This window comes from Saimiri boliviensis, chromosome 17 (assembly GCF_048565385.1).
Source record: "Saimiri boliviensis isolate mSaiBol1 chromosome 17, mSaiBol1.pri, whole genome shotgun sequence".
Classification (NCBI taxonomy): domain Eukaryota; kingdom Metazoa; phylum Chordata; class Mammalia; order Primates; family Cebidae; genus Saimiri; species Saimiri boliviensis.
The window spans coordinates 19,417,382-19,435,138 of NC_133465.1; the positions used below are offsets into that span (position 1 = coordinate 19,417,382).

General features: G+C 43.4%; 1 protein-coding gene across 14 annotated transcripts in view; it reads left to right on the forward strand.

Annotated features, from left to right (window-relative positions):
- Positions 1-17,757, forward strand: part of SPECC1 (sperm antigen with calponin homology and coiled-coil domains 1) — a 326,271-nt gene that overhangs the window by 196,967 nt on the left and 111,547 nt on the right. For all 14 annotated transcript variants that reach the window (XM_039476154.2, XM_074388311.1, XM_074388314.1 and 11 more), the window contains one exon: positions 15,950-16,157. In XM_039476154.2, coding sequence (XP_039332088.1) covers positions 15,950-16,157 — 208 coding nt within the window. The remainder of the gene's footprint in view (positions 1-15,949; positions 16,158-17,757) is intronic.

The window sequence follows — 17,757 nt, forward strand, 5'->3', positions numbered from 1 at the left end:
CTGATTAACTTGTTTCTACTTTTATCTTTATTAATTTTCTTGTCCTATTTCTGTGCATTTTTTTGGTTTCTTACTAGTTTCTTGAGTAAAATTATTTCTTCATTTAACTTTTTTTAATCCTTGGTTGATAATGAAAGCATTTAAAGGTATTGTAGCTTTGGTAAATAGAGACAATAAAATCTATAATCTTCTAGAATAAACTAAATCTAATTTAAAAGAAATCGTTTGCATTTTCTGTAGAGTACAAGGCACAACATATATGTTTAAAATCAAACTGTTATTATTTATATATCCCAGATCTTATTGAGTGCTAACTAGAATTATAAAATACTGATAGTAGGAGGGGAAAGGTCCTAGCTAGTATTTTTAGGTGAGAGTTTGAGGTAAAGATGGGGCCATGCTATCACGTATGGTTTCTTTTATATCCATCAAGTCCCTAGGTCTGTGATTTTGTGCTGTCTTAAGTGCACAGAAACTGATTTGTAATTCCAGTGGACTTGTAACATACGAATCTTCCTGCCCTTTTACATTACTGCAGAAAAAGCAAAACACAGACCTCCTAAATGGACTAATATTTATTGTATCTCTACAACAGAATATCAACTAATCCACCAACAACCATGAATTTAAATGTTAATACTTAAGAGACTCATGTCCAAAGGATAACAGAAGTTTTAGCACAAAACTATGATACGGTTTTTTATTTTTAGAAACAGGTTCTCGTTTTGTCACTGTGGCTGGAGTGTAGTGGTGATCATAGTTCATTGCAATTTTGAACTCCTGGGCTCAGGTGATCCTCCCACCTTAGCCTTCTGGGTAGCTGGGACAACAGCCAGGCACCACCATGCCTGACTACTTGACTTGTTTTTAAAGCATGGGGATTGAATTTTTTCTATAGCTAATGACATGATCTGATAGCTTTTATGTAATCAAGTTTTTTTCCCCTTTAATTTGTTAATGAGGTAAGTTATAACAACAGATTTTCTAAGGTGGTCTAGTGTAAAATTATGCTTGCATTCCTAAGGTGAATCCTAATTCTTCAGTTTTCAACTGTTTCACTTGACCTTTTGCCAAAAACTTTCAAATATAACTGCCTTCAGCAGGTATGGGAGTAAGTGTCCTGTTAATCACCAAGCAACGTTGCGTACCCTGTGAGCAGCGCATTTATCCACTCTAATGCTTGGCAGAAGGTGAATATTATGAAAAAGAATACAATAAGCTATTTACAAAGGGAAAAGGCAGTGCCAAACCATTCTATGATCTAATAGATTCAGTAAATCTATGTAAGTTTCCAGTTTAGATTACTCAGATGACCCAGATACTGTCCAAAGAGCCTCTGAAAAGCCTTGAAAAGTCCTTTTTTTAAAAAAAGTAGAAGGTAGGTTTCTTCCTCATACAATAAATGGAAAATTGATAGGATACAATATTTTGTAGGCTTCTTTTTCTTCTCATTTCTTTGTCTTCAGTGGTTTGCTAAGCTCTTTATTTTTTTAACCTCTCTGATATACCCCTTACGCGTTTTGCTGGCTGCTTAATCTGTAGTCACACGACATACTTCTGTACAACTTTGAGGAAGGGTCCGATTTCCACAGAACCCAAAGCCGCCACTCCTGGGAGCCACACCTGTCCCTGCAAGCAGCACAGAGTTGTATAGGATTGTTGTTTTTCCAGGCAATAACATGACACAGCTTTAATTTTCTTTTTTACCTTTTCAGTTGTTTGGGATCTTGATTTCAAGTTAGAATATCACTTCTAGGCTTGAAACCTAGAACTTCTAAAAGAAAAATATCTATTTTTTCCCCCTGAGGTTGAAGTTTATAGGTGGTGTCCTTAGAATCTTAGTTCTTACTGCAGAAACTCGGGGTCCACTTCTAGAAGAGTAAGGAGATTATAAATAACCACTTGCCATGAGTGGTCTGGGGGAGTCAGCAGAGGTGAAATGACTAGTGTGCTGCCTGCGTGAATTCTGGAGCCACACTGATTTAGAGTGGCAGCTGGTCAGAGATGGCAGAACCAGAATTTGAGGGAAATATTGGCAAATAGATGATCCTGTAGCTGCGACATTGGAGTAGGGCACCTTAAAGGACTTAAGAGATCTGGACACCTGGTTTAAACAGTCAGGTGGGTCAGGAGTGTATCCAGATGATGCATTTGAATATGAGAAACTGCCCTCCTATCAGAAACATGAACCAGGGGACCCTCTCTCCACCCTGGACCCTAAGAGCAGGAGGTGGGCTCTGGCTGCCCATGGTGCAGGCCTAGACTGTGGCTGACAGTGCTGTGGTTCTGGGCCTCCTGCCAGGGGTACAGGACAGCTCAGCATTGACAAGCAGCTTGGCCCGCCTGTTGGCAGCTCTGGGCAGGCATGTCTTCTGGACACCTGGGTCTTTTGGGGAGAGGGTTTCCCACAGCCTCCCAGAACTTTCCCTTTACATCTGATTGATGAGAAGTGGGTCACACAGCGCCCCCACGCTACCTCTCTTGAAATCACAGTTGCAGCCTGATACTTGAACAAAATTGGAATTCTATTAAGAAGATACAAGGTTGGGGGGTGGCTTTTGGTGAGGAATGGGCACAGTTTACCACACCAGGCATTCACTCCTTCACCTTTCCCCACACAGTACTCAATGATCTGAAGTGTAGCCCTTCTGGTGCTGCCTGGGGCACCACATGCTTCACCCAGCACCCACTGCCACCACACCTCCACTCACAGTCCCAATGCACGTCCAGCCGTACTCCCATCCCTCCCTCCATGCCAGGCCCGGACAGGCCAATGGCTGCCTCGCAGTCATGTTTGCCCAGGGGGCTCTCTTGACCTGAAGAGACCCCCGCACCCCATTCACCATTACCTGATCCCTCCTGAAGCTTTCTGCTTCAGTTACGGGGTCTTCAGCAAGGCCTTCAGTTCTGCAGGGCCCTGTCCCATGGAACTCCAAGCTCATTTCAGTAAATGACATAATTGTCGCTCAGCCAAGGTCACTCATGGGAACACCCTGTCCCTCAGAGGACTCAGACGTGCAGGTGGAACTATTTGGGGTGCTTCAGGGAAGCTGAGGGAACCTACTTCCTGAGTAGCCACTGGCAGCTGCTGGAGTGGTGGGAAGGTTACTAAGCTGAAAACATGGAGATTTCAGTCATCTTCAACTCCCACTCTCCAGCACCAATCATCAACTCTCTGGTGAGCAGAGGCCTGTGGCTTCATGCTGGGAAAGAAGCCTGTCAGCAGCTTCTGTCAACAGGGCCTGTTTTCCAGCTCCCCTGGGCAAACCATGAGGATGTAGAAGTCAGGAAGAGGCCTGTGGAGGCTGCTTGGGGAGAGCCCCACAGACGCTGCACCACGAAACCTCTGCTCAAGGGGCTGTGGCCTGGGGAGAGTTTCCACAGGCCTCAGCCTGGCTATGCAGAGTCAGCTGTGCCCCAGGAGCGGAATCTTCTGAAGATCAAACTACAAAGCCAGAATGCCCCTGCAGCCTTTATTATGTGGGATGTGACAGGCATGTGGCCTGGAGCTCATGGCATGTCTGCCAGGTCCTGCCCCTACAATCCCAGATCTCTGTTCTTGAAGCCCCTTAAAAAGGGGCAGAAGTTTGATGGAGACAGTCGGATGATTTCAGGAAGGGTGGTCTTACCACTTGGGCAGATCTGCAGAACCTGTAGCTCTGACCCCTTGCTCTTACCTGTGACTCCACAGGGGGCTGGTTCCCAGTCCTGCCTGACCCTGCTTCCCCCTTGATGGACTTGTTTTCTTCTGGACATGTTAATGCCTTTCCTGAGGTGAGGCCTCATATGAAGAGAGCACCCTCTCTTCCATTCACATGACCTCGGGACTCGTCTGTGAGCCTGGTGTTGCCCAGAACTTCTGTCTCCAGTGCGAGTTCTTGGGAAGCACCTGAGTGGGGCCTTGCTGCTTTGAGAGGTCCCTACCAGGGCACAGACCCTGCTTCCAAAGCTTGCCTCTGTGTTCCCAAAGGTGAAATACAGATGTTTATCCTCATCTTTGAGTTTTCCAACAGGCTTACTCCCCCATAACTGAAGTGTAAATAAACTAACATTTTCTCCTCTCCCTTGGTGGAGCAGCATTGCCAAAATAATAATAATTCAACTTTAGGCCAGTAAGAATGAACTGTGGCTGATCATCAGCAGTGTCTATTCACAACGGGGCCAAGAACCAAGCAGAGGGAGTTTTGCAGTAGCCAAGCTAGATGCTAAAACAAACACCCCACATTCTTACTCATTGTATTAGTCTGTTTTCATGCTGCTGATAAACACATACCTGAGACTGGAAAGAAAAAAGGTCTAATGAACTTACATTTCCACATGGCTGGGGATGCCTCATAAACATGGTGGTAGAAGGTGAAAGGCACATCTCACGTGGTGGCAGACAAGAGAAGAGAGCTTGTGCAGGGAAACTCCCCCTTATATAGTCATCAGATGTCGTGAGAATTACACACTATCAGGAGAACAGCAGGAAAGACCTGCTCCCTGATTCAGTTACCTCCCACTCCCACCCACAACATGTGGGATATCAAGATGAGATTTGGATGGGGAGACAGCCAAACTGTATCACTTATGGTAAGTTACTCAAGTGTCATTTCAAGTTTTTTTCCTTTTAAACTATATGTAATTTTAGCATTGCAATTTTTTCCATCTGTTAGGTATTCAGTAAATACTTTTCAGATGAATGAATGAATGTCAGAAAAAGTTGCAACAGAATTGAGAGGCTGCTATAATTTTGTTAATATGTTTTAAAATAAGGTTTATTATATCTTAATAACAGCAGCTAATGTTTTGGGGCTTTATATGTACTAGGCACTCTTAGAGCTTTTCCATCTTTTGATCTTATCTTTCGTCTTAACCATATGCTGTTGATTCTGTCTAATCTTTTTTCAGTTGAACAAACAGAATGATTAAGTTATTAGCCTAATTAATTAATGAAATGAAGCCAGGATTCAAAGTTGGGTCTGACCTTAGAGTACTTATTTATTTATTTATTGTTTGTTTGTTTGTTTGTTTGAGCCCTGGTCTTGTTCTGTTGCCTAGGCTGGAGTACTGTGGTGTGATCATAGCTCTCTGCAGCCTAGAATTCCTGGGCTTAAGTGATCCTCCCACCTCAGCTTCCCAAGTAGCTGGAATTACAGGTGCACACCACCATACCCCGTTAATTTTTTAAATTTTTTTTCCGTAGAGACAGAGTCTTGCTCTGTTGACCAGGCTGATCTCAAACTCCTGACCCTAGATGATCCTCCCACACCTCAGTGCTTCCCAAAGTGCTGGGATTACAGAGGTGAGCCAAGGTACCCAGAGCTCTTACTCTTAATCACTGATTTATACTACTTCCCAGTTACCTGAAAGCAGAGACAGAAAAACATTTAAAGCAGACCTAAGACTCCAATTAATATGCTGTCACTATTGTCTTAAAGCCAAAGCCCTTTGATTTGAAGAAAACCACCTTTGAAAGCTTTGTTGAACTGGGAGAGTTTTACCTGATTGTAATACAGTGGAGAAATTCACAGTGAGTCATCAAGACATGTTGTTTCCTTTGACCTCTAACCTGAATCTTAAGGGGAGAGGGGGTGAGTTGACCCCTGAGTGTGTGGAGGTAGGGACTCTGGGAATGCTGCTGGAAGAAAACAACAGCAGGTCATAAGGTCAGAAAGCCTGGCCACGAAGAAAGTGATGCAGGTAGTTTGTCCTTATTGGAGTGCACAGGGTGGTCAGTGGAAGTGGCCCGGAGGAGATTACAGCCAAGCAGTTATGATTTTATTCTCAAGACAGTGGGAGTCTCTGATGAATTTTTAAATAGCTTTTATGGAGATATAATCCATATAAATCGCATATGTCTGTGGTTTTTAGTATAGTCACACAATTGTGCAAGCATCAGCACAATCCATTTTAGAACATTTTTGTCACCCCATAAAGAAATCTTAATCTCCAAGACCACCTCCCTCCTAGCCCCAGGCAACCACTAATCTATGTTTTGGCTCTGTGGACCTGTCTCTTCTGGATGTTTTATACATACGGAACCCGCACAATGCGGCCTCAAGCAGTCCTCCCACTTTAGCCTCCCAGAGTGCTGGAGAGTTCTTTCTGTGCTCTGGATACAAATCCCTTACCAGAAAAAAATGATCTGCAAATATTTCCTCACATTCTGTGGCTTATCTTTTCACTATCTTGATAATGTCCTTTGTGGCACAAAATGTTTTAATTTTTATCTTTATGAAGTTGAGTTTACTATTTTTCATTGGTGGTTTGTGCTTTTGGTCGAAGGAATTTTAAACAAGAGTTACAGAATCATGTTTACAATTGAGAAAGATGACTTTGGCCACAGTTAGGCGAGAAAGAATGAAGGGCAGAATAGGGAGTGGGTTGGGTGGGAAGATGAGGGCTGGAAAGACATTTGTTTTATTTATTTGTTTATTTTTAAGATGGTGTCTTGGCAGTGGTGCATCTGTTGGTTCACTGCAACCTCTGCCTCCTGGGTTCAAGCGATTCTCCTGCCTCAGCCTCCTGAGTAGCTGGGATTACAGTCACCCACCACCACTCCTGGATAACTTTCCTATTTTTAGTAGAGACAGGGTTTCACCATATTGACCAGGCTGGTCTCGAACCCCTGACCTCAAGTGATCCACCCACCTCTGCCTCCCAAAGTGCTAGGATTACAGGCGTGAGCCACCATATCTGGCCTTCTAACATTAAGACATTAGATGTTTAGAAGGGAGGTTAAGTAGGGTCGGGTGACTGATTTGATGTCAGGGATGGGCAGGAGGAAGGCATTTCAGCCCATTCATAGATCTCCAGCTTGTATGATTGAATATGTTATTGTGCTGCTTCCTGGGAGAGGGAGCATAGAATATGGGGCAGGTTTGAGAAGGGAGAGTTGTCTGCTGGTGCCAGCAAGGATACCCAGGCCTGCAAGCCGAGGCTGCTGTTAGCACCTGCCGATCCAGCCACAGAGATCGAAAGTCCCTGCCCTTCTAAGCCAAGAGTCCTCCAAGGCAGGGACCTCATGCCTGATGTTTCTCTTTGCCCCTCCAAGACCTTTAGAAGCTGTAGAAACATGTCTAGCCAGGATATTCCACGAATGCCTTTCACATCTGCTGAGGTTGTGAGTAGTCTCCACAGTGTTAGAGGAGGAGGTGACCCTGAAGATGGGCAGGTGGGATTTCGAATTCTTGACAGTTCTTTGCCCTGGTAGATTATCTCTTTTTAAGCATTTGAGATAACTTGATTGAATGGACTATATAATCACCAGATTAAGTCAAAAGCCAACTGAAATGACAGACTTACACAAGAAGCAGTTATGGGGTGTTTATGAGTCAGGCATCTTCCTGTTGGTCATACCCATTTTTCTACTTGTGCTGGTTTCTAACTATCTGTACAATTTTAATGTTACTGGAATTTACTCAGAATTTATTATAAGGTATCATTCTGTTTATGTCTCCATAGTACCATGTTTTTGCTATGTGAATATTTGAATGAAGGGTTAAATGATTTCTCAAAGCCAGGGCATAATTCTTTAAAATACTGTCTTTGCTATAAAAATTTACTAAAAATAACTAACACTGAAATGTTTGAGCCACAGCACGCTTTTACTTTAATGTTCTGATTTCTTGGTTCTTGATATGTTGACAATGTTGCTGGGTTAGCTATAAACCTAATTCCTTATTCTCTTTAGTCTCTATTCTTATGGCTGCTTTGTGCAAGAGAAGAGCTTGGTTCTTAGGTGATCTCTAGCTTGATTTCCTTTGTGCTTTTGTTCATCACACTAAAGAAAGCTATGTAGGTGTTCTGTTAGAGATGTTTATTCAGTGCTGTCAAATTATCTGTTGGTCAAACCATCACAACCAGTTGTATACCCCTCTGAGAGAAGAATCTAGATGGGTGTGTTGCCACCAGCATGGGAGTGCTCTTAATATCTGCAGTCAGGGAGTGCATCCCCAGGGTTCCCCAGTATGAAGCTCTTCCTCTATTCGTGAACACTCATCTGGAGATGCCTGAGGCCTTTCGCCTTTCCTTGGGGCACTGGTGCATGTCTGATTTAATGCTTTGACCCAGACTTGTAAAGCAGTAGATTCATTTGGGGAGAGGATGGCAAGTAGCATAATTCAGCCTCCACACTTAACTTTATCTTCCAAGTAAGGAGTTTGGGGGTCCTGAGATTTTCTTTTTTTTCATAAGTGTCTTGACAAGCATGGGGTGGGGGTTGGGGAGTGGAGGAGGTGACCCTTGCTAGGATTCTAGAGGGGTCTGACCTCAGAGCTACACTGCCTGTCCTCTGGGCCCTCTCTGGGGGCCTCTGCTGCCGTCTGCCTTGGGCACCTGCTGGAAAGGAGTGGCTTTCACTGTCCTGTCTGCAGAAAATAGTGGACTTCCTGGGAAGTTTGTTTGAATCTATTTATAGTGCTATTCCACTGGCTCCATATCTACAGAAAATTGATCTTTGAAATTGGGAGATGCTTGTGATGCACAAGAGTGGTTTCATTTTTCAAGGGATATGTTGAAAATCACATTGCTAGATGACAATGTCTCTTGACATAGAGAAGTTAAAAGGAGCTGGCCAGTCAGGCATGTTGGGCGGTCTCCCTCTAGTTCCCAGCTACTCAGAGGGCTGAGGCAGGAGGATCAGTTGGGCCCAGGAGTTCAGCCTAAGGAACATAACAAGACCCCCATCTCTTAAAAAAAATCTCAAGCAAGGGAAATGGAAAGGAGCTGGCCAGCAGAGAGAACCACAATGTAAGCAGGGCCTGGAGCACCTGCAGCCTTGGAAGGGTAGGCTTTGTTCTCAGCCACTTGATACATGCTGGATTACTCTCTTCAAGTGATTTAATTTCACTTGAAACTTCCCCTCTCTTCCTATGTTAATCTATTAAATGAATATAAAAAAATCCACCTGTTATTACTTAGCAAGCCCTTGTTAGAAGAAGTTGTGAAGTTACTTGAGGGTTTCTGTTTTTTGATTCTTGTCTTTTTTTTTTTTTTTTTTTTGGTAAATAAAAGTTGTTTCTGGAATATATTGTTAAATTTGAGATAATTATTCCAACACCCAAGAAGGATGAAATGATGGGTGCATATGAAACAAATGCTGATTTGCAGGTGCCCTTCCCCCATGCCGAGTTACCTACCTATGGGAGGCAGAGGTGCAGAGTTTCTGAGGGGCAGTAGCCTCAACTGCTTGCAGAGGCCTTGCTCGGGGTACTCTCCCTCTAGGCTGCCTCGTTACATCCTCAGTTTAATTCCTAGCCCGCAGTAGTCCCAGCCAAATCACATGCATGTTTCTAGAGTCTAGCCTGAGGACTCCACAACACTCAGCCAGCCAGCTACGCAGAAGGCCACAGTCTGCCCCAGGTTGTAAGACTCAAAACCTACCTTCTGTTGCTGCTTTTCAAATGATTTCAGATATCAGCCTTCCAGGATTTAAAATGCAGCATCTCTTTTCTCCTTAAAAGTCATCTTCTGGCCAGGCACAGTGGCTCATGCCTGTAATCCCAGCAGTTGGGAGGCCAAGGTGGGAGGATCACTTGAACCCGGGAGCCTGGGCAACATAGCAAGACCCCATCTTTAAAAAAAAAAAATTGCTGGTCATTGTGATGCACACCTTTAGTGCCGGCCGTGAGGGAGGCTGAGGTGGGGAGAATGGCTTGAGCTCCGGAGGTCAAGGCTACTATGATTGTGATTGTGCCACTGCACTCCAGGCTGGGCAACAGAGCAAGACCTTGTCCCCTGACTCCAAAAAAAAGCAAAAAATAGTTAAGTCATCTTCTGTTTAATAAAGTAGTTAGGATATAAGACTTTTGGTCTTTTTTGTATTATGATTTTTCTTGGTCAAATGGACCTGTATTACATGTAGTATTGTATATATAATATATAAGGCACTTGTGACAGAGTGATTTTTTTTTTTTTTTTTTTTTTTTTTTTTGGAGACACAGTCTCACTCTGTTGCTTGGGCTGGGCTGGAGTGCAGCGGCTGTGATCTCAGCTCACTGCAACCTCTGTCTCCCGGGTTCAAATAATTTTCCTGCCTCAGCCTCCCACGTAGCTGGGACTACAGGTGCATGCCATCACACTCAGCTAATTTTTTGTATTTTTAGTAGAGATGGGAATTTCACCGTGTTAGGCAGGATGGTCTCAACCTCCTGACCTCGTGATCCACCTGCCTAGGCCTCCCTAAGTGCTGGGATTACAGGCACGAGTCACCACACCTGACCCCAAAGAATGAGTTTTACTGACTTTTACTATTACATGGTCCAGGCACTATGATAATCTCTACAAGTCATTATTTCACTTAACTGCACTGCCCCCGCTACCCTGACAGTTGTTAGATTATGAAACAGAGGCAGAGGGATTAAAGAATACAAGGCTTGATTCACTAGAATTGGGGTTTAAACCCTGGCAGTCTGGCTCCGGAATGTATGTCCTTAGTCATCTTGATGTACTTGAGCAGCTTTCAAGCTTTGGGCTACAACCTGCAATGATGCATTTAATATTACCATGCAGAGCTGACCCCAGAGCATAGGCAGGGCCCTTTGGCTCTTTCCCAGGCTGTTTCTCTCTCTCTTCTCCTTTCCTTCCCTTACTCCCTCTTATACTTTTTTCTAATTTTTAGTTGCTATGGGTACATAGTAGGCGTATACATTTATGCGGTACCTGACATATTTTGACACAGGCATGCAATGCAGTAGTCACCCTGCTGTGCTATCAAATAATAGGTTTCATTAACTGTATTGTACCCATTAACCATCCCTATTTCCACCCCTGCCCCATCACCCTTCCCAGCCTCTGATAATCATTCTATTCTCTAGCTTTATGAGTTCAAATGTTTTAATTTTTATCTCCCACAAATGAGTGAGAATAAATGAAGTTTATCTTTCTGTGCCTGGGTTATTTCATTTAACATGATGATTTCCAGTTCCATCCATGTTGTTACAAGTGGCAGGATCTCATTCTTTTTCTATGGCTAAATACTCTGTTGTGTATATGGACTATATTTTCTTCATCCATTTGTCTGCTGATGGACACTTAGGTTGATTCCAAGTGTTGGCTATTGTGAATAGTGCTGCAGTAAACATGGGGAGTGCATATATCTCTTTACTAATTTCCTTTCTTTTGGGTGTATACCCAGAAATACAATTGCTGGATCATATGGTAGTCTCTTTTTAGTTTTTTTTTTTTTTTTTTTTTTTTTTTTTGGAGGAACCTCTATACTGTTTTTCATAGTGGCTGGACTAGTGTTATTTCCCACCAACAGTGTACAAGGGTCCGGTTTTCTCTACATCTTCCCCAGCGTTTGTTGTTGCCTGACTTTTGAATAAAAGTCATTTTAATTTGGGTGAGATGGTATCTCATTGTAGTTTTGACTTGCATTTCTCTGATGATCAGCGACGTTCAGCACCTTTTCATATTCCTGTTTGCCACATCTTTAAGAAGTGTCTAATAAGATATTTGCCCACTTTTTAATCAGATTATTAGATTTTTTTCCCCCATTGAATTGTTTAAGCTCCTTATGTATTCTGGTTATTAATTCCTTATCAGATGGGTAGTTTACAAGTATTTTCTCCCACTCTGTGGGCTGTCTCTTCATCTTTTTGCTGTTTCCTTTTTAACTTGATATGATCTCATTCTTCAGTTTTGTTTCTATTGATAGATTCATCTTTTAGTCTTCCTAAGATATGAGTAGTTGACACATCACAATTACAGTGTTATAATATTCTCTATTTGTCTGAGTATTTGCTGCTACCAGTGAGTTTTGTATGTTCACATGATTTCTTATTGTTTGTTAATGTCCTTTTCGTTCAGATTGAAGAACTCCCATTAGCAATTCTTGTTGGCTGTTGATGAAATTTCTCAGGTTTTGTTTGTCTGGGAAACTCTCTTTCTCTGTCATGTTTGACATTTTTTTCCTTCAGTGCTTTAAATTTGTCATGCCTCTCTCTCCCTGGCCTGTAACATTTCCACTGAGAAGTCTGCTCCTTGGTTTTGTTTCTTTTTTCTTGCTGCTTCTAGGATCCTTTCATAATCTTTGAACTTTAGGAATTTGTTTGTTAAATGTCTTAGATAGTCTTATTTGGGCTAAATCTGCTTGGTGTTCTATAACCTATTGTAATTGAGTATTAATATCTTTCTGTAGGTTTGGGAAGTTCTGTTATTATGCCTTTGAATAAAGTTTCTACCCCAGTCTCTCTCTCTCTACCTCCTCTTTAAGTCCAATAACTCTTAGATATGCCCCCTTTTTAGACTGTTTCTAGATCTTGTATGTGTGCTTCATTCTTTTTAAATTTTGACTCCTCTGTAGATTTTCAAATCGCCTGTCTTCCGGCTCACTAATTCTTCTGTTTGAGCAGTTATGCTGTTGAGACTCATGCATTCTTCAGCATGTCATAAATTTCTGGATGTTCATAGATGGGCATAGAAGAGTCGGGGATTTATGTAATCTTCATAGTCTGGGCTTGTTTGTATTTGTTTTTCTTGAGAAGACTTTCCAGGTATTCAAAGGGAATTGAGTGTTGTGATCTAAGGCTTTGGTCACTGCAGCTTTATCTGCATTAGGGGGCACCACAAGCCCAGTAATGTTGTGATTCTTGCAGACTCATAGAGGTACCACCTTGGTGGTCCTGGATAAGATCCAGGAGAATTTCCCAGTTTAGCAGGCAAAATTTCTTTGCTCCTTTTCCTTACTTTCCCCCAAATACACAGTCTCTCTCTTCATGCTGAGCTGCCTAGAGTTGGAGCAGAGGTGAAGCACCCCGGTGACTACCACTGCTGGGACTGTGCTGGGTCAGACCTGAAGCCAGCCCAGCACTAGGTCTCAGTCAAAACCTGTGGTGACTATTGCCTGGCTACTACTGGTGTTTATTCAAGGCCTGAGGGTCCTTTAGTCCTCAGATGAGGAATTCAGCGAGGCTTGTGTCTTTCCCTTCAGGGTGCTGGGCTTCCTTCTAGCCCAGAATGGGCCTAGAAATGCTATCTGAAATCTAGGGCCTGGAGTCTGCAACTTTGGGAGTCTCCTTGGAACTTTATTTTACTGTGGCTGAGCTGGTACCCAAGTTGGAAGACAAAGTCCTTTACTCTTCCCTCTGCTTTTCTCAATCCAAAGGGATCTCTACCAGTGGCCAGCACCACCCCAGGCCTGTGGTAGCACCAGTGATGTTTATTCTGGGCCCAAGTGTTCTTTAGTCAGCAGGCCTCAGTCTCTCCCTTCAGGGCAGTGGGCTCCCTTCAGGTCGGGGGCGGGTCTAGAAATGCTGTGCAAGAACTAAGGCCTAGAATCAGGGACTTTAGGAGCCTGCTTGGTGCTTTATTTTACTATGGCTGAGGTCCAGGCTGTGTCAGACCTGGTCCAGGCTGTGTCAGAAATGTCATCTGGGAGCTAGGACCTGGAATGGGGGCTTCAGGACTCTGGTGCTTTATTTTACTGTGGCTGAGCTGGTATCCAAGTTACAAGACAAAGTCCCCTTTACTCTTCCCTCTCCTCCCTGAGCTGTGAGCTGTACTGCCTGGGGTTGGGGGAAGAGTGGTACAAGCACTCCCTTGGCTGCTCCAGCTGGTGTCTCACTGGGTCATGTGCACCCCAAGTCCACTGGCTCTGAGCCCAGCACAGCGCCAAGACTTATCCAGAATTGCAGCCCTTGTGGCCTAGACTGTCTTTCACTCTTGCTTAGGACTCCAAAGTACTTTAGCCCACAGAGGTGGGGCTTGCCAGAACTCAGATTCCCACTGGGATGGAAGATTCCCCTCTAGCTAGGGCTGGTCTAAATGCTTCTTCCATGGGTGCTGCCTGAATTCTGTCCTGTGTTGCTTTCTGCTACGATGGGACAGCACCAAATTCTAATACAAAGTCTCACAGTCATTGTGCTTTCCCTCCCCATGGGTGCACAGATGCTGCCTCTGTACCATGTGGTTGCTGCCAAGGAATGAGGGAAAGGGGGTGCTGGAGAGTCAAGACTCTTTCTTCCCCTCTCCAGTACCTTTTTCCTTAATAGGATGTTAAAAACAGACACTGTGATCGTTAACTGATTTTTGGTTCTTATGAAGATGCTTTCTTATGTGGATAGCAATTCCATTCGGTGTTTCTGCAGGAAGGGTGCATTGCTGAAGAAATCTTTTCAGCCATCTTGCTCTGTCTCCAGGTCTCCCCTCCCTTCCTTATCCTTTATCACAACTTTCCAGTGAATGACCCTGCAGTGTTGCCTCCCAGTGTTCATTCATTCATCAAATATTCATTAAATGCCTCCTGTGTGTGTTGCTGTGTAGACACTGGGGATGCAATGGTGAATTAAACAGAGAAGTCCCTGTTGCCATAGAGCTTATAGCCAGAAGGTTTTACAAGTGAAATGTAATTGGAAAAAAATTTTAGTGCATACAAAGAAACCCCACCCCCACCCCAAGTCTAGGAAGAAGTCTATTAGGTATTAAGCTTAGATTACATGGTAAATATACAGTTATTTAGTAATGTTAATTGAAGCACTGTAGAAAAGTGACAATGATGTTTATTGCAGCATTTTTGTAATAATAAAATACTATATTAAGACTGGAATACTGTGCAGCAATTAATGACCAGCATGATGTGTATCAGTATGGATACATTTAAAAAACACAGTTGGATGGGCACTGTGGCTCACGCCTGTAATGCCAGAACTTTGGGAGGCCGAGGCGGGTGGATCACCTGAGGTCAGGAATTCAAAACCAGCCTGGCCAACGTGGTGAAACCCTGTCTCTACAGAAAAATTAGCTAGGTGTGGTGGCACATGCCTGTTATCCCAGCTATACTTGGGAGGCTGAGGCAGGAGAATCCCTTGGACCTGGGAGGTGGAGATTGCAGTGAGCTGAGATTGCATCACTGCACTCCAGCCTGGGCAACAGAGCAAGACTCCACCTCAAAAAAAAAAAAAAAAAAAAAGAATAGAAAAAAGAAAACAGTTAAAAAGCAAGAGCATGCAGTATAGTACAGATACAGTATAACCCACTGCAGAAGCACAGTGTAGTATAACATTGTATAAAACGGCAATACTGCATATTATCATGGACACATACGTATATAGTAAAAGTGAAAAACCATTCAAGGGATGGCTACATATCAATTTTAGGATAATACTTACTACCCTCTGAGGTGGAAGGGAAGGTAGAGGCTTCAAGAAATTCTTATTAAAGTAAAAAGATTTTGCAAATGTGGCAGCATTTAACTATTGTTCAATCTGTTTTGGTGCATGATTATTTTTGGTGCTTTTCTGTGTATTTAAAGTGTTTAACAATTAACAATTGTACAGGTGGAGCAACTATGCTGTGCCACTTTTGTGCTTCTGGTGCATGCACGTTTCTGTGTGCCTTCTGTCAGCGTTCTCTATCACATTTTTGCTGTGATAGAGCATGAATGTGATAAAGAATCTTTAGAGATTCCTCTAAAGAAGCATTGCAACCACAAGTATCTTTATGTGTAAGGGGACCTGGGGGTTTGCAGATTAGCCTGATTTCAGGGATGTTGTTCACAGCTCAGCAGCAGAGGGCGCTGCTCCACAGCAGATGTGTGGTGAGGGCAGCCGCACCAGGCAGCTCTCTTGGTGCAGAGCCAGTGCCTCCCAGGGAAGCATTGCTCTCCCCAGCTGCGGAAAGAGGAATGTTTAAGTGCGTGCAGATTCTCTCCTGCTTGTAGGAAGTGTCACAGGATCCAGTCCTTTGGGAGCATACATTGTGTTTCTCTGACCGTTCACAGCCTTGGCTGTTTCTGACGTAATGCAAGAAACCGCACGTGCCAAGAGCGTCTTTGCCACTGTGGTCATGAGCCTGCTGCTGACTTGTGGGGAGCTTTTTGTAATGTTTTATTTTAGATTGAATAGGTTCATGAGCAGGTTTGTTACATGGGTATATTGCATCATGTTGGGGCTTGGGCTTCTAGTAGACAGGCCACTGGGAATTTCGTTGTTGTTAAACTGACCAAGGAACCTTCCTTTTATTTTAGGTGGAGAAGGATTATTCATACCTGAAGGAGATATGTGATCACCAAGCAGAACAGCTAAGTAGAACCAGCCTAAAGCTGCAAGAAAAAGCTTCAGAGAGTGATGCAGAGATCAAAGACATGAAAGAAACCATATTTGAATTGGAAGATCAGGTGGAACAGCACCGGGCTGTCAAGTTACACAATAATCAGCTTATCAGTGAGCTAGAAAGTAAGTGGGATTGGCCGGGCATAGTGGCTCATGCCTGTAATCCCAGCAATTTGGGAGGCCAAGGCAGGTGGATCACCAGAGGTCAGAAGTTTGAGACCCAAACTGACCAACATGGTGAAACCTCATCTCTACTAAAAATACAAAATTAGCCGGGTGTGGTGGTGGGCGCCTGTAGTCCCAGCTGCCTGGGAGGCTGAGGCAAGAGAATCACTTGAACCTGGGAGGCAGAAGTTGCAGTGAGCTGGAATCGTGCCATTGCACTCCAGCCTGCGCAAGAAGAGCGAAACTTCATCTCAAAAATTAAAAAAGAAAGTGGAGTCAAGCCCAGGTGAAATGTGGAAGGGACCTGAGTAGGACACTAAAGAAACCAGTAGCAGTGGGTGACTGGCAGGGTTTTTGACCATGTGTTGGCTGGGGTTTATGAAGTCTCTCATTTGAGTACGCTATAATCTCTTAGGAAGAATGCCACCTAAGAAACAATCTTAATCTCTAGTTTCTAGTTTAAAAACTACACATTAAGAGATCGATGCTTATAGCAGTTGTTTTGGAAACTGGGATGACAGACGAAAAAACTGTTGAACATGAGTCAGCAATGTAGGTGATTGTGAAAAATAGCAAATTCTTTTCATTTTGTTTTTTTAGAGGTCTCGCTCTATGACCCAGGCAGATGCAATTGTAGCTCACTGCAGCAATCATAGCTCACTACAGCCTCAAACTCCTGGGCTCAAGTGAGCCTCCTGTCCTCTCAAACCACTGGGATTACCAGGTGTGAGCCAGACACTATACCCGGCTGCAAATGTTTTTTGGCTGTGCTGGATGTGCTGTGTGTGAGCCATGCTGCTGCTGCTGTCTCTAGCAACCTGATCAGCTTGGAGGCCACGTTAGGACACTTTAACTGTGTCTGAGAGTTCATAGGAACCCTTCCTAAGGATATTCTGTGGGGTAGGAGAAAGTTATTCAGAAGAAATTGTTTGCCAGTCATCAAGTACTGACACTGTGTTCTCTCTTGGATCTGATAGAGATGGATGATAGGTGTCAGAAATGTATATGCTTGGTCTAAGGGAGAAAACAATTCCTGCATGTGTCCCATTGGTGGTAGGATACCAAGTAACTTACAGATGTCGGACACTTAGTTGCTGAAGAGGCATCAGCGTATGACTTATTTATGAACTCATTGTTTGCTTTGAATTGGGAAATAAAATTTTTAAAGCGATTAGTTAAATATTACCTTTTTGGTCCAAATAAGCCTTGTCAAATTATCACATCTAATATATTTTCTTTTGTAACAAAAGATTTAATGCACAAACCGTTGTCACACCGGCCATTACTAAGAATGGCTTGGTCAGTTGCCTGAGAAGTTCCCTATCCCATGCAGTTGATCCTCCTTATTCAGAGATTTCGCATTTATGAATTCACCTGCTTGCTAAAATGTATTTTAATCCCAAAACCAATACACAGAGCACTTCCACAGTCATTTTCAGACATGCACAGGGAATTGAAAACGTTGTGTCATCATTCACTGCTTATGTTTTCAGCTCAGGTCAGACTGAGACACTTGGCCTTCTCATGCTGTACATGTGTCTTTTTTAGTCTATTTAAT